The sequence below is a fragment of the Saccostrea cucullata genome, unplaced genomic scaffold (assembly GCF_032062105.1).
Source record: "Saccostrea cucullata isolate Sc308-1 unplaced genomic scaffold, CSIRO_AGI_Scuc_v1 ctg485, whole genome shotgun sequence".
NCBI lineage: Eukaryota > Metazoa > Mollusca > Bivalvia > Ostreida > Ostreidae > Saccostrea > Saccostrea cuccullata.
In genome coordinates, this window is record NW_026928836.1 from 197,822 (window position 1) to 219,809 (window position 21,988).

A 21,988-nucleotide genomic window follows, 5' to 3' on the forward strand; every position below is an offset into this window, starting at 1 on the left:
TGTTGCACAAAGCTAGGAAGGTAAAATATTTATTTGAGCTACAAGAAAAAACAAATATACACGATTATTTATCAAGTTATGCAGTGACTCTCATTTAATAATGTTTTATCTGAAATTCTATTAAATACATTTTCTTTATAGAAAATAATTAACCAATTGGAAAATACAATAATTCACGAGAGACTTATTCTACAGGTCCGGTGTTTCTTGCTTGGATTAAAGTTATTTACATGGTTTTGATTACTCATCAAAGTATTTTTTTTAAAATTTTGATCCTTTCAGTATACTTACTTTATACGAAGGAACCGACAACCAAAGACACATATTTTCCATTTCAAAGTGTAATTGATAACCCGTACGCTTTCTTACATGTGTATTGTTTATTAAATAATGGATCAGATCTGGAGAACACATTTTGTGAGACATGTCTTGATATTTAATCTAACATTAATGTATACTTTATATAAGAACTCCACATTTTGCATAGATTCATGCAGATATTGTTGGTTTGTTTGTTTGCCTGTTGTTGCACGCCCCTTTTGAGATTTTTTAATTATATGGAGATGTAACCACTTGCCGATGTCTTTCTACTGGGAAGCCATTAGAAATTGATCCCCCTTCAAGAGTGCTTACTTCTCAAGAATGTGATATGACTTTGACTTAATGGCATTCTTCCTCTCCGTAGCTACAAGGGAAAATCTACTCGTTGATCTGCAGCAAGCTTGCTTCTACTTTCTAATTTTAATTTTAAATTCTTGTTTTATTCTTAGGTTTTATTTCATTTTATTTTACTTTGACAATGTCGCTTTCTTTTGTACGTTGATTCTATAGTTTATTTTCAAATACATACATGTTTTATTATACCTATCTGATTGCTATTCTTTGGAAACAGCTACAATCGAAAGTTTAAACGAGAAAGTAGGACTATTAGTGTTAATTAAGCTACGAACTAAGGGCGGTTCTGTCTTTTTATACATGCATGTTCATTTTCACAGAAATCCTGTGCGTATCAGTCTACCAGGACACTAGGACAAAACAGGTTTCCTGGTACATCTTTTTTCGTCGTTTCTCAGAGATAAGACAGTACCTAATATAGAAAGGTCAAGAGCACAAGTCAAAACAAAGTCATCTCCTGTGTCTGGTGTTAATTTTCACAAATCACATACAATCCTTATTTATCAGAAAACAAGATGTGTTTGTGAAACACTGGTGTATGACAATATAGCAAAGATTAAACTTTTCTTAAATTCAAATTTAATTAATACTCCACTCAGCTATGTTAAGGACCGGTATGGAAAATGTGACCTTTGCGCCGTTTTAATATGTATTACTTCTTTTAAAAAATGTTACAAAGCAACTGAAAATTTGTATAAAATGTAATATAGCTATCAATAATGGATAGGACCGGGCCGTAGTTATTACCAGTTATATCACATGTATCAGCTGTTTGTCACGTGACTTGTATAAAAATAGAACTGTTAATTTGAATGTAGGAAATGAGGATAGTGCAAGGGCATACGCTTGTTTTTCATGAAAAAAAATGATACACATTAAAAGATGTTAGTTTTCTCTACCCAAAAAGTGCTGGGAGCTAGTCTGTGCTGTTTACGAAGTACTGAAAATTTTATCGTAAATGCTTATAATAGCTAAAAATTTCCACTTCGCTTAAGTTCTGTTATAAATAAAAATAATGTTATGCAGACCTGGATCAGCTCCCAGCACTTTTAAAAATAAACACAATATAAGCAATAAATATTCCAAATTTCAGCTAAAACAAAATAGTCTATGCCCTTGCACTTTTGATGTAAATCACGAATATGCTTTATATCGTTGTAGCGATATTCTCTACATTCCTTGCCCCCGGGCAGCTCCAATGCTACTAGATAAATTCACATTCTATACAAATTATATTTCATAAATTATTTTCTTTTAGTTTTAATGATTAGGTCTAAAAATTATCAATGGTATCATATTTATTCAAGCATTCTTGTAATTATTTAACCAGTGAATCTAGGCCTCTGGATCACCTGTGCTGCGTCATGTCACGACTGATGACGTCATATTTGACGAAGGGCTTTCTTCTATTACTTGACTGTATTGCTATCAAATATTGTAATTTTATAAGATTTTACAAATAATTGATAAAATAAATAAATTCAAATTGCTATTTACGCATGATCATGTCGTTAATTAATTCTTATGGCTTGTCAAATTTCAATGACGTCACAATCAAAGTTCCAATACAGTGTGCAAGGAATGTGACCTCTGACCTTCCTTAACATAGCTGAGCAGTCAATCTAGCTCAAAAACACCCAAACCTCAAACAAATTGCAACAGAAATTATTCCACTAGAATTTTGTTATTTATAATGTGCCTTTTGATATATCAAAACTCTAGAAAAAAATATTTGTCCAAACATAATTTTTTTCAATTATGTAAAAACCCTATATTTGTTAAAAAATGCCAATAAATCTCCTTTTGAATAGACATTCTATTTATGCATTAAAATAGCTTTGCCAGATATATGATCTTGAAATTTTTTTTGACAGTCATGCAGAAATGCATCTGCAAACTGAAATCGGTGATTATTTCAGTAGTTGCTATGGATTCCCGTTCCCATGGCAACAGAAATAATAGAAAAATAAAACCTTTCCAATTCCTTTGTACGGTTTTGTGCAGGGACAAAAATATGTAGCTACAGTAGGTTTCAATTAGTATTGTTTTAATTTATTATTAAGAAGTAATAGGGAATAATGTAAGCACAGCTATCCAAGATTTTTTTTCAGGGGGTTGGGGATCAAATCTCACAGATGTTAAGTCTCATAATTTTTTGACAAGCAAAAATTAATAAACAAACAAGTAATAAGAATTTAAAATGAATAATTGAAATAAATTTATTACAAGGGATATGCGATTTTTTCGATATACCGGTATATCCCAGTTTTTTTTTTTTGGGGGGGTGGGGGTGGGGGTGGGGGTGTGTGTGTGTGGGGGGGGGGAAAACGTATTGTGATGCGGAGACCTAAATACCGGTATTTAGGTACATACAGAAATTATTCATTTATTTATTCAATTTTTCAAATAAGAATTAAGGAAAGCCTTAAAAAAATTGTAAAAGGTGAAAAGAACGGCACCTTACCATCCAAACATGACCAAATTTATGTAGATAAACATTTCAAAAAAGTAAAATTTTGTTTTTCTAGCATATTTTTTAAGAAAAATAATGTCATCTAAAATCATTGTAAAAATTGATTATAAAAATATCATGATATTATTGATATTTTCAATTTGGAAAAAAATCGTGATAAATCGTGATACGAAATTTCTGGCAATACTCATCCATATATAAAATTACCTCAAACTTTAAAACCTATTTCAGGGGATGGGGTGGTCTATTTTTATTAGATATATGACTTGACATGTTAATGAGTCCTGGGAAATAGGTTCATGGATATTACACACCGGAAGAACCTCTTAACTGTAAAAATTTCAGAGGGAGGGGGCTCTCCCCGACATATCTACCTTTATAGCAATGCATATGCATGGGAAATTTATTCGAAATATGCTATATCTTTAGTTAAGTAAAACCTGAACAAAGTCTTAAAATTCAGATCCCCCCATTGTTTTTTATTGAAACGTTAAAGATATAAAAGAAAAACAACATAAAATCCACTGAAGATGCCTCGGAATCTCTAAAAATGCATAAATGATTATCTTGAAACTGGAACTGGTTCCTCTCCTAAATGTTAACCTCAATATAGTATCCGAATTGCTTCTCACTGTATTCAATATAATGTCCATTGCTAGTTTTTATATTCATTTGGATTTATTTTGTAATTGTGTGTGTGGTCGGGGATATCACTTTACTAATTAAGCTCTTGGCACTTTGAGGTAAACGTTGCAGGTCTTCAGGATGAGACCGTGATGATGTAGGCGTTGGCATGATAAAGAACCCTAACTGCTCAATGTCCCTAAGCACCGAGTAAAAGCCTAAATTTGAAACCCTTAAGTATATGGTAAAGTTTTTATTTAAGTAAAAAATTCTCAAGCGAGGCGTAAAACATCACACAATCAAGCAATCTGGGTCCTTTAGATGAGACCTATAAACCGAGGTCCGAGTAAAGGACAAAATTTGCAGCCCTCCACTTGCAAGTGCATGGTGGCGTCTCCACAGTAGTGAAAAATTCTCAGGAGGGATGTTAAACAACAGTGAAACAAACTAGCACTATTTATCTATGGCATAGAATCTTTCTTATTACAATTAAAATTTTCTATGCAGTTTTAAATTATAAATTCTACATATTGTGATAGGAAAATAGTTTTTTTAATAACGTTTCCTTTATATGCATGTGTATTTAAATAATTTTCATTTAAGTAAAAAGTTCTCGAGCGGGGCGGAAAAACAACATACTATCAACCGATCTGTTGGGCCCTGTAGATGAGACCTATAAACAAAGATCTCCCAATCTGCTGTAATTTGGATAATATGAAAAAAAATGTGTAGTTTTTAAAAAGCTGAAATGCACGAATCTATTACATAATAGGATATGATTTAAAAATAAAATATATGAAAATCTTACAATGAGGCCTATTTCAAAGACTTCCCATAAAATTGAATCCCTTGTGTGACCTTACTTGGCTCCAGGGTTATGTTCAGAAATAACCAGAAGCCAAATGTGAATCAAAGTGATGCCTAATGTTTCAGAAATATGTTTACAAATTACAAATACAGTAAAATAAAATTTACATAATGAGCACCATTGCAATACTTATTACAGACACACACAGGTCAAGAATAAGGCCATCTTTAAAATGATGCTTGTTTAATGCAAATAAACAATTTATTAAACAAATAATGCTTCTCCAGATTCAGGATAAAATTATTTGTAAAATCCTTTTCCCAGAAAAATTCAACTAATTTGATGATGAGATAAGAGGAATAAAAAATATTTCATGTCCTGGAATGTAAAAAAAAAGTTTTGAGATTGGCCATTTTAGTCAGTCGGTCGGGAGAGAGTAACATTTTTTTAAGATGTTCTAATCTATGCTACATGTATTTTTTACAAGTAAAGTATAGATCTCACTAATAGAATCAATATTCTAAAGAAGAAAACGTTCTTTAAACAAAGTCAAACAACAAAAGTTGAACTTTTAGATAATAAAATATTTCTATGTTGTAATAAAACCACTGACGACCCTCCATAGATTATTTCCCCTAATGTTTCAAACATCTAGTAAAGGAGAAGTTAACACTACATTTAGACATATATAACATTCTCAAATCTTATATCTTCAATAAATAGGTGAAATACATATCCTGGAATGTTTACAAAATGAATTATTAATTTTATTATGCTTGTTTAAAATGAAAAGAGTGGCAAAAATTGTCTCCCTTGTTGCATATGGTAGCACATTTCTGCAATACATATATTTTCAAACTAGTAAATATTTATTTCTAAAAAAGACATCTTTCGCCTTTATATATTTTTCTAGAGTTTTTATATGTTAATTAGAATACAATTTACTAGTTATAGATAAAGAAAAAAATTCTGTTGCAATTTGTTTGAGGTTTATGACAGTTTGACTGGACTATAATTGGTACCAAAAGTAGGGTATTCTCACTGGAAAACAATTGCGAAATTTGAAAGTAGGCCAATTTAAAAGTTTATACAATAAGTTTAAAAATCTCCAAATTCAAGGTCAAAAGTCAAGGTAATTGGTATCCGATGAAAGGTCTTGCCACATAGAATATTTATGTAGATTATGGAAGCCCTAGCCCTAGCCCTTACCCTTCAGAAGTAATGGTCAAGGTTTTTTTTTTTTTTAAATAGATCAAACCCCAAGTTCAAGGCCATAGGGTCAAAGTTCTTGTTATTAAATGAATGGTCTTTTCAAAAGGAGTAAATATGTACAGTATGAAAGCACTAGCCCAAACCCTTTAAAAGTTATGGTCAATGATTGCTTTTTAAAAAAGGTCAAACTCAAAGGTTAAGGTCAAAGGGTCAAAGTTCTTGGTATCCAATGAAGGGTATTTTCACAGGAATTACATATATGAAGTATGAAAGTCCTATCCGCTACTGTTCAAAAGTTATGGCCAAGGTTAAAGTTCTTCCAAAGGTAATTAAATCTACAATGTCAAGGTCAAAGGGTCAAGGTTGTTGGTATCCAATAAAAAGTCTTTCAACAAAAAATACATATGTGAAATATAAATGTCCTGGTATCTACTGTTCAAAAGATATGGCCAAAGTAAATGTTAGAAATTTTCATGTAAAAGTGGGTCAAACTCCAAGGTCACGGTCAAAAGGTCAAATTTGGAGGTACCCAAAGAAAGGTCTTGTCACAAGGAATACACATGTTAAATATGAAAGTCAGGCTCCACTAAATAAAAAGAAATGGGCAAGGTTAAATTTTATGCGGACAAACAGACAGCTAGACAGACAGACGGACGGACACGACAAAAACTATATACCCCCGAAACTTCGTTAATGGGGGCATAAAAATAAAAGCACAGGACATAACGGATATACTATAACTGTTTTAATGTTTTGTAATAAATCATTCTTTAGATTTATTTGTTTCATCATTATATTTATTTAATTTTTTTTTTGGGGGGGGAGGGACTTTTGACATATATCTAAAAAAATACATTAAATATCTGAAATTTAATTCAGATTTGCCATTAATTGCTTAAATGAAGAATGCATGGTGTATTTAACTCTCAATCTCGTGCAAGCATTTACCAAAATATTGCAAACTTAAGTCATACAAGACAATTTTGGCATTTTCTTAAACATTTTGACTTTGATTCGTTTTTTACTTCCTTTTCACCACCAATTTTTTTTTGTTCTATTTAAAATGCTTTATAGAATAAACGCGTACCTGTCTGAACTGAAAAAATATACCTGTCTTGAAATTTAATATCCTGAACAATCTGGTTTAAATGAAGAACACTGATATTTCTCTCTTGCCTTAGTGTTTAAATCACGGGAACATAACACAGACAAAATAACAAATTAAAATCCAATCTGAGATTTTATCTTGGCTATAGAATACTGGTTACGCAGTACAGTTTAGGTGATGCATGATAATATCGGCAATTTATTATATTGATAATTGTATGGATAAATATAAATTCTTTAGAAGAATTTTTAGGACTTAACTGATATCAGACAATGCAATGGGGTTTTAATCTACATGCTCTAAAATTGATTTTCGTAGACTTGTCATATTAAATTTGAGTTGCATGATTTTTGCACATGAACGTGCAGCGTTCAGGTCAACTATAAATTCCAATATTGCAATATTGTATATATTTGTTTGTTTTTTTTTGTACAATGAAATATATACAGTATGTACACTGATCAGAAAAATGGGAACTGACAGTTCTCAATGAAGAAATAAGAGAACTAGAGTCAAGCATTCGACATCATGAGAATGTTATACACTAAATATCTAGATCCCGAGGATATGAGACGTGTGGTAGATATTCTGGCATTGCCAGTGGTTCATCGTCAGTTGTTCCAAATCAAAGTACTCAGAAGTACAGAGAGCCGGGCTCATATACAGAGTAGAATGAATCTATTACATGAATCACGTTTATTTTCTGATGAAAAAAATATTTTAAAACTATTAATATAAACAGGGACCTATATACTAACCAGGTCCCTGATATAAATGATAAGACACTGACAATGAGTTTTCCAATCCTAATACCACGGTCCGATTTTGTAAGAATTAGAATTAATCTGGTACCGTAGCTGAATGTAAAGAAACAGGCCAGTCTGGTTTCCCTCTCCTGCTTTACCTCGTATGTGTAGAGAACTACGATAACACTGATTATCAAAAATCCTTACGCTAATGAACTATGTTCTTTGACTTAGGACTGAAGTTTTCAAAGGCATAACTACTAATGTTTATTTATATAGCTCAAACTTTGTTTTATTTTTGTTGCTTTATTTAGCTTTGTATTATCTCAAAAGTGGTTGAGAGTAAGAACTATATTTTTGCACGTAGCTTTAAAATGGCGACTATGGGGTTGACTTCCTGCCTTGAACAGCATGACATAAGCCGGCAATTGCTCTTTGAGCAATAAGCCCGGCTAAAAATTTTAATTGGTTGACTATTTTTCCGGACAGTGATCCAAATAGACCGAGTACTATCTGTAATCACAAGGAAATGGAGGCTGGAAATGATGTAATCGACAGATAGCATAGCCGATAGATTTGATAATGGTAATATCACAAAAGACATCACCGAAGACCAGTTGTCCCTTGTAATGCAACTATAGAAAATAAGTAGAAATGAATTCAAAGCAATCTACGATGGCAGTGGATCGTGGTCGGATTATTTTAAGAAATCAATGACCTTAATTAATGAGTAGACAGAAGTGGAGAAACGCTGATTTCTCGCAGCATCTCTTCGGGGACAGGTTAAAAGGGTTCTTGAAAACTGGGTTACAACACTAATGATCATTATCATTATAGATAACTCATCATCTGAGTTATACAGAATGCGCTAAGGGAGGTGCGTAAAAGAGGCACAGAGACCATAATTGAATTACAATAGGCTGTCAGAAGATTTGCAAATGTGGTCTTTCCAAAAGACCCGTCTGAGGTAAGGGAAACATTGGCCATGGAACAATTTCTAGATGGCTTGTCTGACTTGGACATGCGAGTAATGATTAAGCAAGCGAGCCCGAAAGATCTCACTGACGCCATTGAACATACAGTAGAACTAGAGGCATATATATCTAAAGACAGAAGACAAAAAGGGTACAGATGTTATCAACATCAGTTTAGGGAGGAGGTAACTTCAGCTGTACAAATATCGGAATTAAATATTCTATATTGAACTGAATCCCACAAATGGAAAATAACATGGCAGTCTTAAACAAGGAAATTAAAGAGCTCAGAAAAGACAGAGACCAATTGGAAAGGAGATCTTACAAAGAGTCAAGTCTATCAAGTAAACATGGGGATATGGTAGAATTTCATTTGTCTGTACAAATATCGAATTCGTTTGAACAAAATTCTAATGTGTTCAAAGTGTCTGAACAAATTTCTCACGAATTATTCGCACAAATTTATATATATATATATATATATATATATATATATATATATATATATATAAATGAATAATTTCTCCGAACTAAATTCTAACTGGTCCGAACTAATTTCTAATTCGTTCGCACAAATATCGAATTCATTCCAACAAATTTTAATTCCGCCGTCATTTTTTTTTAACCGGATCCTCCAGTTACACCCTAGTATCAAAATGTGGAGAGAGTACTATCTTCAGAGATAGTGTGCTATTGATAAATTGTAAGTTTGACATTTAATTCAAGTATTTAATTAAAGTATCGAAAATAGGTTCAAATTTGAGGCGACGAAATTTCTAATTTTCATAGTGTCTCCGGTTCTGACATTTTCCGGTCATATCAAATTTCAAATAGTAAAAAATGTCTGGAAAATGCCAGATATTTCGGACTGTTAGAGACCTAATACGGAGTCAAAAAAAGTGAAATGGAAATCCGTTTTGGATTAGGCGAAGCTAATTCTCAATACTTATTTCAATTTCACACCCTGACTCCGTATGAGATCCCTAACTGGCTATGCAATGAATTTATCCTGCTAAACACCTTTTGATTATTAAATATTAATTATTAATTAAATATTAAAAAAATTATATGAGCGTGTTAATAAATTATCCAGTTTTTATCCAATAACAATTAATATAATGTATCATAAGAAATAAAAAGTAACAAGAAATGCTATTACCTATGCTAACCGTTTTTAAGCCGCCATTTTGATCAACAAACATATATTTAGTAAATGACGACGCTTCAAAATGAATCCCGTGCCCGAATTTTATGGAAGATGATCGTTTTCAAATATACAGATATGTAAATGTAGAGCCAAAATTTAAATTGTATAAATTTCATAGTCTTCATATGTAAGAAAGCAATTCCTACGTTCAAGGATGTAGTTCCAAACATACAAGTGTGTGGACTTTTAATTTATACAAGTAGAGCTTTCTTTTTTTTAATAAAAAAAAAAAGCTTACCGTCTTTGCAACAACTATACGGAAACATACTTAAAAACCTATCAAGCATTCTTGAAAATTTCTTGGTTTTGTATTTCCACGTTAGCATTAAATAAGTCTACGAAGGTTTTCATGCGGCTGTCTTCGGAAACTCCGACTATTCTGCAGAGATATTTTGGCAAACCTAGGCTGATTCATTACCTTTTAAGCAAGATTGGTGAAAAGAATAGATACAAATTGTTAAATAAGATCTAATTTGATTACAATGAAAATATATATATGCTCTCCAGTTATTGCTGTAAAAACATGTATTATGTGTATTCGATTACAATCAATTACTATCGAGAATTCTACCAGCTAAATTTTGACGCACTTGTATACATATCACACATATATTTACTTATTTATGAAGAGTCATTAGTACCAAAAAATAAATGAGAAACATAATTATTCTGTTATTTGTCGGGGGAACTTGATATTTGATATATAATATACACTTATCAATTGGTTTTGAATGGGATAGCGACAGAGAACTATTTCTCGAGGGCCTGCCCGAGGGGAGTAATCCCTGTCAAGGGTTTGAAAAAAGAGCTATTCCACACATATACAGAGGTATGATATAATTTTTGAGGTTTGAATTTTTTTGGAGTAAGATAATACTGCAAGAATAATCTAATATTCTGATTATGGCACAATGGTACTGAAGAGATTATGACATCATAGGTCAATAGATTTATCTCTGGAAATCAAAATTGGCAGCAAACATTGCATGAAAATTTTCCGAGGATGGATAGCAAAATCTATACCCCGGGTTAGCTTTGCTATGCGTGAACAATAAAAGATAGATTGTGTAGGTTTATGATAGTACATAACTGCGCTCGCCCCAACGGTCACACCGTAAAACATATTACAGAGTCAAAAAATGTGAAATGGAAATCCGTTTTGGATTAGGCGAAGGTAATTCTCAATACTTATTTCAATTTCACACCCTGACTCCGTATGAGATCCCTAACTAGCTATGCAATGAATTTATCCTGCTAAACACCTTTTGATTATTAAATATTAATTATTAATTAAATATTAAATATTAAAAAAATTATATGAGCGTGTTAATAAATTATCCAGTTTTTATCCAATAACAATTAATATAAAGTATCAAGGTTCTTTGAACTTCTCAGAAAGGTATAATTGGTATAAAGTGTAATATAAACTAAAGAAATATATACCAAGCCAGGTGAGTTTTTAGAGGAAGATCAAAATGACAAAAATTAGCAATATCACATAGACTGATTTTAACCATTTAGCTTTTCCTAATAAAATTCACCTGGCTTGGTATATTTTTCTTAAGCTTATATTACACTTTTAGCACCATGTTAACATATTCTGAAATTTGTTTTCACCTGTAAACCTTTACTTAGTGTGATTTGTCTATTTTATTTTTTTTTATTGAAATATTACTAATATTTTCCAAGTCTTTTTCATATTCCAGTTCTTAGGAGAAAAAATTCTAAGAACCATCCACATTTCTAAACTTGTGACATGATATTCAATCTTTTTCAAAGAAAAAAATTGTTTGTATCGATCATCTGTCCTTAAATCCTACTTTAAATGATTATTTAAACATATATATATATATAAACAATAAAATGTCTTTCTTTTTTTGTAATCACTGGAATTAACGGTCGCAGCTATTGCAGAAAAATTGTACATAACCCGCGTAAGCGGGTTATGTATTTTTTCTGCAACAGCTGCTTCCGTGAATTCCAGTAATAACAAACAAAGAAATCATTTTATTGTTTAAATAATCCAAAATTCAAAAATTATAGGCTTAATCCTATTGAGGTTTCTGAAGACACTACACCTTTTAGCCTCATTGGAAAAGGGCGAGAAAAAACAGAGAAGGTAAAGGAAAATTAATTTTGTGATGTACTCGGTAAATCTGAAGAATAAAGGCTGAAAAACACGAGAGGACGCAGACTATATGTGAGAATTGAGACCTGCATATTTGTGTAAATTTTATTTCTTTAAACAGTGATATAAAGACTGTACATTTGAAACTACACGTGATACAACATATTATCAGTGATATTATGGTTTAAGCTTTTTGAAAGTTAAAAACGTCAAAATCACCAGCTTCATATGAATGGGAAATTTATGAAAGCATAATTATTATCTAAATATTCAACGTCGAAAAATGAACTCTGGGGGCAAAAATTACATAAATCACCTTCTAATGATTCTCCATGATACCTTTTAAATCTAAATTGAGCAAGAATACATTTTTAAAATTTTTCGAGATCCATTCCAAGGTTCGCAGCACTGTTAAGGCCTATTATGAGAAATCAACGGAAAATGGACGTGCAAAAAAGGAGACCTTTTGAAAATGAATTTATTTTAATTATGCTGTTTTATTATCACACAACACAAATACATAGAAATAGCATAGTATAACCCACTCTCTACTGTATGAAGTTTAGTCCCATCAATGGACAGTCACGTGATGAATGCATAGTTCTTGTACTAAATGTAGGTCATTAACAAATTTCAATATCGCAAGAGCATACTCTAGTTGAAATTAAAAATTCAAGTTATTACTAGTTTCTGCATACTTTGTAGTTTCTGAAAAGTGCTGCTGCTTTGAACAGAATTCGCGTTTTAATAGTTAAATTTTTAGGTAAATAAGCCATTGTCGAAATATGTTTGACTTTTACCAAATATTTTGTGTACTTATAAAATTACGCCCTCGATTGAAAGAAAGCAGCAGCACTTTTCAAGTTAAGAAAATGTCCTTTATCTATATTCAAAAAATGGTTAAGATCTATTAAGTGTATGCCCTTGTGAAAATGCCATTTTATGAGGCATCTCGATGTAAAATACACGTAACCTGTACATAAAAACACGACATAATTAATAAAATACATTCTCTTGATAGTAAATTAAAAATCGCACTAAACAAAAGATATGCATTGGTATTAATCGACTATTTAAAACCTGTAAATAATATTCCGTTTAATAATAAAACGCTTTTTTCATTCTTAAAAAAATCCTCAATCTGCCTCTCATGAAATACGTCATTTTTACCAAAATGACGCCATGTTTACAAGTTCATCGCGATCAGTGCTTTGTCTATAACCAGCTACATGGGATTTAACTAGCAAGTTTTTTTTAAATGCATTGATAAGTTTTATTGTTGTTTATTTGCTAATAAAACAGTTAAAAGTTGCAAACTATTTCATTTTCAGGTATAATGAGAAATTCATAAATAAAGTTATATTTTTGTGTGACGTCACAGTAAACATTTCCGGTATAAAATAGGCCCCGCCCCCTTATTCAAGCCATTACAATGCTGCGTTGTTTTCAGTATTTACAGGTGTTTTAAAATCTAGGTATTTGGTTTACCTTAACCAGTCGTTCACTCTCATGTTAAGAAGCAATATTTATTCAGGTTAACAATTTCAAATGGTAATATCCTGTAATAAATATTTTTAGCATTGACTGATTCAAAATAATGAACAGATTTGCTACGTTCAGCAATATGCATACTTTAATATTTGTTTATATTCATAATGTTCATCTCAGTGGAAGTTAGTCGCAAGTGAAAAAGCTATCCAAACCTAATTTTATTATTTTGGAATTTCCATATCTTTTTTTTTTTTTTTTTGTTTGACCTATGTAAAGAAAATAAATGTTTATATTCACCAAAAATATCATGTGCAGGTAAAAGTAAAGATTATTTTTTACCCGTGAACCTGTTCTTTGCATTTATATATAGAAGTTTTCCTGGAAACATTCGGCAAACCTCGATCGAAGCTGTAACCTCTGAAGTAACGAACGTTTTTTATTTCAGCTATAAAAAAATCGCATATGTAATATAGATACGATCTGTGAACCAGTAGTAAACCAGCGAAATGACTGCTCAAGTGCATGGCTTGTAATTGTAAGCTATTTATTTTCGTTGAATGTACTTTCGGTTTGTAAACTTTCGAACATCTGGTAAGTTTAAAGTAAGTTTATTTGATGTCGAGGTAATTTGGGTGACATTCATTTCATTAGCAGAATTTTGATAAGATTTTTTTGATTTTTAAGATAAAACCTTTCACTATTTGCTAATTGTGCTTTTCATTTTTGTTTTAATGTTCACACCTGTATTTCACAGACTGGTCTCTCAAGAAATTTAATTCTTTGGTCCATCTGATCATTAGATAATTTGATCATTTCCTTTTTTACTACAGTTGTCTGATCTTAAACTTTTGTTCTTACTTTCATTGAGAGTTGCGTGTTTTTATTGGTTTACCAACTATAGGCGATTCAAATGTAAATACATGTAATACGTAAACAAAAAGGTTTAAAAAATAATTCATTTGTAAGTAATTTCATTTGCAAGTGTCAGTCAGATAATTATCAAACTTTAACTGTATTTGCTTGCCGAAATAATATTTCCAGGTAAGTTGGGTAAAAAGATATTAATCATTCAAACTGTTATCACAGGCTTCATTGTCTTCTGAAAGGACTATGATACATGATAGGACACATGATAATTTTATATCTTTATTTCTTATTATTTTCTATGTGATAACTCTCGGCAATTCAGGTGAAATGATTTTGGATGTTCAACCGGAATGTAAAATTTTCCAGGTGAAAGGTCATGAGCCTTCATTGTGTGTCAATTCCGTACGGCTATCTTTGTTTTTTATGTCAGTAGGCGCGGACAATGAAATAAACATGGGTGGCTGGTGTATTTTATAAACCTAAATTTGCAATTTTATTACAGATATTAATCTAAAAAAAAGAAATTGTGCCGTGGGAAATTTTATGCACAACGAACTACGCCCTTCTGATCAACAGAAAGCGATTTTTAACCATATGAATAATTTTGGTAGTAGCTTGAATAATGGGACATAATTCAATCGTCGCTACTTCTTAAAAACATAAGGTCATATACAAAAATGAAAACATATTAGAGTATGGAGCACAATTGTGGCAACTTAAGATTCCCTTTAGCAATCCAATTCAAATGCATGATATTAATGCTTTGAATTCAAATGAGTTACTTAATCTCAATGAAATTTAATTGCTTTTTTTATGCCCCGCCATGAATATGGCTGGGGCATATAGTGTTCGTCATGTCCGTCTTCCGTCCTTCTGTCCTTCCGTCATTCCGTCTAGCTGTCCTTCCGTCCTTTCGTCACACTTTGCGTTTAGCTCTGTTTAAAGCTAAGTTTCAAAGAAACTATCCAAGATATTTTCATCAAACTTCATATGCTTATAGATATTGATTAGGGCTATGCAACTGCATCAACATTTTTTTACCTTGATTTTTCTTTTGACCTTGACCTCACTTTTCTTAAAATAGTGTTGAGCTCAGTTATAAACATACCATTCAAGATGGTGTTATCAAACTTAACATGTTGATACAAACTTTCACGGATGATGCATGTAGGGATGAACACTACCAGACTTGCTTCGGATGCTGGATCTGACCTACATTTTCCAGATGAGTGACCAGGTTAAAGTTTTTGGAGCAGGTCCATTTACAAGGAACTATAAGCCCTACCTAAACCTAACTTTCATGGATGATGCTTCAAGGGATGAACACTACTAGACTTGCTTCGGATGCTGGATCTGACCTACATTTTCCAGATGAGTGACCAGGTTAAAGTTTTTGGAGCAGGTCCATTCCAAAGGAACTATAAGCCCTACCCAAATCTAACTTTCATGGATGATCCTTCTAGGGATGAAAACTACTAGACTTGCTTCGGATGCTGAATCTGATCTATATTTTCATTCCCTAATAACTATAAGCCCTGCCTGAACCAAACTTGCATGGATGATGCATCTAGAGATGGACACTACCAGACTTGCTTCAGATGCTGGATCTGACCTATATTTTCATTCCAAATCCCTGTCTGAACCCAACTTGCATGGATGATGCATCTAGGGATGGACACTACCAGACTTGCTTCGAATGCTGGATCTGACCTACATTTTCATTCCAAAGTAACTATAAGCCCTGCCTGAACCAAACTTGCATGGATGATGCATCTAGGGATGGACACTACCAGACTTGCTTCGGGTGCTGGATCTGACCTATATATTTTTATTCCCTAGTAACTATAAACCCAACCTGAACCAAACTGATCAAATTTTATACACATACAAATTTTCATGTTGCTTTACTAAAATATCTTCGGCGGGGCATTCATGTCCTATGGACATATTTCTAGTTTGATATGTTTTGGTTTTCATATAACAAAATAATTAAAAAACAAGATAATATTTATACATCATTGTTTGTTGATTTTTCTACATCAGCCCAAGTATAGTGCCATTTATGAATTAAACAACTTGGTTCTCTGAATTTGATTCCAGTTTCTTTTTGTATTGTGATAACGTAACAGGTACACATAACAGTTGATTGGAAAGTTGATAATGACAACCGAAAAGAAGAAACATACTTTACATCAACAAGTCAATAATGAAAATTATACATTTGATAAAAGCAGTGATTTTGGGTGTTGTCTTATAATTAAAATTAACAAAACAACGAAGACAATAGGAGGTGGCCATTCAATACAGAAATTTCGAACCGGTGCTGAGGCAGAGGTCCAGGAACTACAAGATGTTTTTCGAAAGCCAATTTACGAAACAAAAGTAATCGAAGAGAAAAATGAAATAAATTATGTGATTCCTGATGTAGAAAAATATATCATAAAAAACGATGGTAAGGGAGTTAATGAACTTTTCTATAAAAAACATAAAAATCAAGATAAAATAATTTTCAGAATCAGTTCTGGAAAACTTTTATGAGCCCATTCATAAACAAACTTAGCATGGCTTACGTAATTAGTGATGCTAACTACCACAGATGCCTCAGGTTCTGTATCTTTTATCTTTGAAGGAAATTTCCAAGCATGCAAAATTTTTGCATGTGTTGTATTAGCGTTTGGAGGACAAGGGTTTTTCTATGACAGCACAGGCAACAAAATTTCAATGTCCACAGTCGTGAGGAAATTCCAGTCTCGTCCAGCACTTCGACTTAAGCCAAAGTTGTTTGTTGTTCAGGTAGATATTATACAGACCCTGAGACGTGCTACTACCCCAAAAAAGCGTGTGACTTTCGTGTACTTTCCGTTTCGTGCAAACCGTGTAGCGTTTCGTGCAAACCGTGTAGCGTTTCGTGCAAACCGTGTAGCGTTTCGTGTAAACCGTGCAGCGTTTTGTGTAAGCTGCAAAGCGTTTCGTGCAAACCGTGTAGCGAGCGTGCGAGAAGCGTGTGAGAAACGTGCGACTTTCGTGTACGAACCGTGTGAGAAACGTGTGACTTTCGTGCAAGAATCGTGTAAGATTCATTCGACAGTCATTTCATTTTAAATATGGCTATCGATGGGTCAGGATGTGAAATTGTATTAGTATTTCATTATTGAATTAGTTATGCTTGTGATATTTTAGGAGTAAAAAAAAATGGAACAACAAAATGAAATTACAGGGTAATGTATAATACATAATTATTATTTGTTTGTTTCTTTTCCCTCTGAAGAAAATGTGTTCAAATTAATCAACTATGTACAACAATTTTAAGGGCATTGAATTCAATATACTATCAACGCGATCATGGCTTCTTAAATATTTTTTCTCAAAGAAAGAAATACCGGTATTATTCTTTTTTTTTTTAAAGCAAAAATATACCAGGACTCCGCTGTTGTCTTTACATGTAAAGTACGTGAAAGAAAGTTTCGAAACGATGTTTCATTTAATATCTTTTAATACATAAAATTTGTTGTTCATTATTGTCAAATAAATGGATTATAATTTTAATTCACATGCATTGACGACCACATGTTTAGAAACGGGGGGGGGGGGGGGGGGGGGGGTGTTAAATAAATTACTAGTACAGTCTTTCATATTTTGTTGTCACTTGAAATCTAATGTTAGTTTAAATAAATGCTTAATTTTCTATTCTTTTTTTTAAATCCTTTGTTAAATATGTGCGCAGATACACCCCTTAAAAATATATTGGAATCTTCTTTCCGCCTTTCAACTGTGATCAAGGTCATTTACAACGGCAATCACGGGCTCCGAGTGCATGGCAACTGAAAACCTGTTTTGCTATGTGTACATGTTGAGTTCGCGGCTTAATGACACCTGACGACTGGGTTTTATTTATTTTTTTTTATTTATTTTTTTTTTTTGAAATAAAATGGTTCTATTAATATTTAATGGGTACAGCTCATATATCAGCGGATTTCATCTTTTATTTGTAAATCCGAATTTCTAGCCGTAAACAGTAAAATAAACAGAACTGATTTGGTAGTCTTTTCATAAAAATCATTGTAAGAAAAGTTTAGGAGTAAATCATGAATAATTGTATATTATTTGTTTTATAAATCACGTTCTTCTTATTTCATCTAAAATGTTTCAGTTTTCTTGTTATATACCTGAATGCCGGTGTAAAGATGTACAATGTACAATGTATAGTCAAATGCCGCGACTATTAATTATGTACACTTATACGTCTAGTCGTGTTTTGAAATAAAGGACTTTACTGTATGATGGGTATACTGATGTTATTTGATAAGCTTCATCTAAAAAGAGAATAAATATAGATTAAGACATCACATTTACCCCCCCCCCCCCTTACCGGTGTCCCTCCTAGTATAGATAATGCTTACGTAAGATAAAAAAATCTTTAAAAATGTATCAATAATCGTAAGTAGAGTGTATAGACAAATTTAATTTTATTACTAAATCAAAATCAAGAAAAACAATCCCCCTACGGAAATCAAACACAATATAATCATTAATTAATGTTATTTAAAATCAATGAGTACATATTCCTGCAGTAAGAAATCGAATTTTTGTTTAATTTATCAAACTATACTCGTAAAAAATATCTAAATACAAGAGATACATTGTAATGAATGACTAATATATAAAAATTGTATTTCATCAAACAGTCATTCATATAATCGGCATTTCGTTTTTAAACATTTTAATAAATAAATAAATACGAAATGACAATTATTTATTAATTTATTACAACTGTCAGAGTATGAAATATTTCTATTGGTTTATATGACACTAATGTACTGATATTTAATTTAAGCAGCTGCTAAATTTTACTTTGTGAAAGATTTCCATTTTATTAATGATAAAAAGGTAATAAATTTTTATTAATGTCCGAGATATTCCGAGTAGTAAATCCAAACCAAGGCCAAACGTACGAGAATCGTGTACAAAGCGTGTGAGAATCATGTACAAAGCGTTTCGTGCAGCCTTTCGTGTAAACCGTGCAGCCTTTCGTGCAAAGCGTTTCGTGTAAACCGTGTAGCGTTTCGTGCAAACCGTGTAGCGTTTCGTGTAAACCGTGCAGCGTTTCGTGCAAAACGTGTAGCGTTCGTGTACCGTTCGTGCAGCGAGCGTTTGGGGTAGTAGCACGTCTCAGGGTCTGTAGAACCTAAAATCACATTGATTAAATGTTAATATCAGTGTGAAAGCCTTTGAGATTCAAAGCATTAAAATCTCTATTTCATTCTTTTAAAATTAGACTATAGAGCGAACAATTCATTTTAGCTATTTCACAAACTTAATCAAATAATTTAATTAAATCAAAGAGCGTTTATTGACCCCAACTACACGTAGCAGTGTGATGCATGATATTTTGAATCATATTTAATTGATTCGGGCAGAAGAATTGAAAAAAAGATGTTATGTTCGAAGCTGAATTATTCATTATTTCATATGTTAGTGTTGCGGTGTTTTATATACACTGTATACTGATTGCATTTCCTTTTTAAATATACTTTCTAGTTATGTGACATTAATTTACAACCTGTTGGGAAGCATGTTTTTGCTGAGGTAGAAGGGGGATCTTATCAACCTTCGCCTCTATGGCCTCGAGAAGCAGATGTTCTTATCTATGAATCCAACATTACAGATTTGTCATGCTCTAGATTTGTACATGGCCTTTCAATTGATTTCAAAGTACACTTGAGCAAAAGTTTCTAAATAATATAATTTTTCATAAGACCATTCCGAGTTTTATCATGACGGATCGATTTGAGGTTATGAAATTAAAAACTCACACAAATCAAAATTAACAAATACTAATCTTTGAAACCAGAGTGTTCAGAATAAGTACTTATACTTTCCTTATCTAAGGGCTAGCATGATAATCAAAATTAGTGTAATGTTCAGTTAAAACTGAATTGACAGCAATACTTACATTACCAATCTATCTTTAATGAAGGAGAATATGAATGGCATCCAGATCTGATCAAACATTATGCAGGGGAGATACCAGGGACTCTTCGATCCTGCACTTTCATCAAATACTTTTGTAATACTATGAAAAGTTTACAAAATAAGATAGATTCCGTAGAAAAAAAAGAAGAAAACAGAGGAAGGAAAGAAAGAATCTAAGGATGCAAAGGAGAAAGATTCCAAGGCTGATTGACAGAATGATGCGACAGCTGAAGGTAGGCATAATCCCAAACAAAAAGAGAAGAGAGATCTCAAGGAGGAAGCGAAGAATAATACCAAGGCTGGGGAGCTGAATGATCCCAAAGGTGAGGAGATGAATGATCCAGAGAATAAGGGAAAAAATAGCACAACGAAGGAAGAGAAAATGGACCCCAAAGAGGGAATACAAAATTACTTTGAATTTAATGAGGTTATTCTGAGAACAAATTCAAAATTGTCAACTTTCATTAAAGATAGAAATAACTAGGATCTGAGAGATGGAGCATGGAGCACTACTCCCAGAGTGCCTGTTGTAACAGATCAACTGGTCAAGTACCTGTATCCTCCTCGATTTTATCCCCCTAAACCGGAGAAGAAGGGGATATAGTCAAGCAATTATACTTGTTTGTTGACTGGTAAGCTAGTTACTTCTGTGCGAACGAAAGTGATTAAATTTGCATGTTCTTATCGAGGGAGTGCTCCCTCTTGCGGTGTCCTTGTAATTAATTCATTTCATCTGTGTTTCTAATGGCGTCATCAATTTACAATATTCATCTGTAAAACCAAGCCTCAATTAAAAAAAACAGCATAAAATTTTCATGGTACTGTTTGTCTGTTTTTTCTTTAAAAACCTTCTCGAGAATTTTATTTATATTGACACGTCACTACTTGCCAGTAGAGAGCTACAAATTTTTAAGCTATACTCGGCACTCTGGGCCATTGAGCGGCGAGAAAGGTTTGTCATGCCCGAATCTACTGTTACCTCGGTTTATATGGTCTAATCGTAACGACGGTTTTATAATTAGATTTTTTCTCTTATGTCAAAAATCAAAACCATCAGTAAAAAGTTACTGGTGTTAGTGTAGTTGCTCATTAGCCTGTTTATCTCCTTTTTCCCCTGTCGAAGTTTTGTTTTGGCTGGTTGAAACTTCCCCTTCACTGTACTGCATTTACTTGCCTGCTTCACATATTATAATATACTCTGTCTTAATTATTTCTAGGATGATAGGTTGTTTTACTTTTGATGTATTTTTCAAAATATTAAATGCATTTTCCATTGTCATCAAAGTAGTGAAATGATTGTACCTTCTGGTACAAAATAATGACACTATTCTGAGACATTTTGTTTCCTTTCAATGTACATTCAAACTTTGTTATCTCAAACCTGATAGGACTGTAAAAAAACTTCGAGAAACTCGAGGATACAAGATATGGAAGGTTAAATACTTAAAGAATATGTGGTTTGGACTTCGCAATCACTTCGACATATCCAAGGTATTCGAGATATCGGAATTCGAGATACAAAAGTTCATCTGTATATTTCACAAAGTCACACACAACAAATGTGATAAAAATAAAGAAATCAATTAAATTTCGAAGGTAATGATGAGATTGAGCTGTCCCTTATCTTAAAATTGTACAGTTTTGTTGAAAATGTCTCAATGAGCACGTCTTTTCAATAATTTCTGTACAGATTAGATTTTAA

General features: G+C 32.4%; 1 protein-coding gene across 1 annotated transcript; it reads left to right on the forward strand.

Moving 5' to 3' along the window:
* The first annotated feature begins 16,441 nt into the window (after nt 1–16,441).
* Nucleotides 16,442–20,770, forward strand: LOC134278878 (uncharacterized). Its single transcript, XM_062761178.1, has 4 exons — nt 16,442–16,765; nt 16,943–17,106; nt 19,852–19,998; nt 20,501–20,770. Exons 1-4 carry the CDS (start codon nt 16,474–16,476, stop codon nt 20,768–20,770), a joined length of 873 nt encoding a protein of 290 aa, XP_062617162.1. The 5' UTR covers nt 16,442–16,473.
* Nucleotides 20,771–21,988: the final 1,218 nt, after the last annotated feature.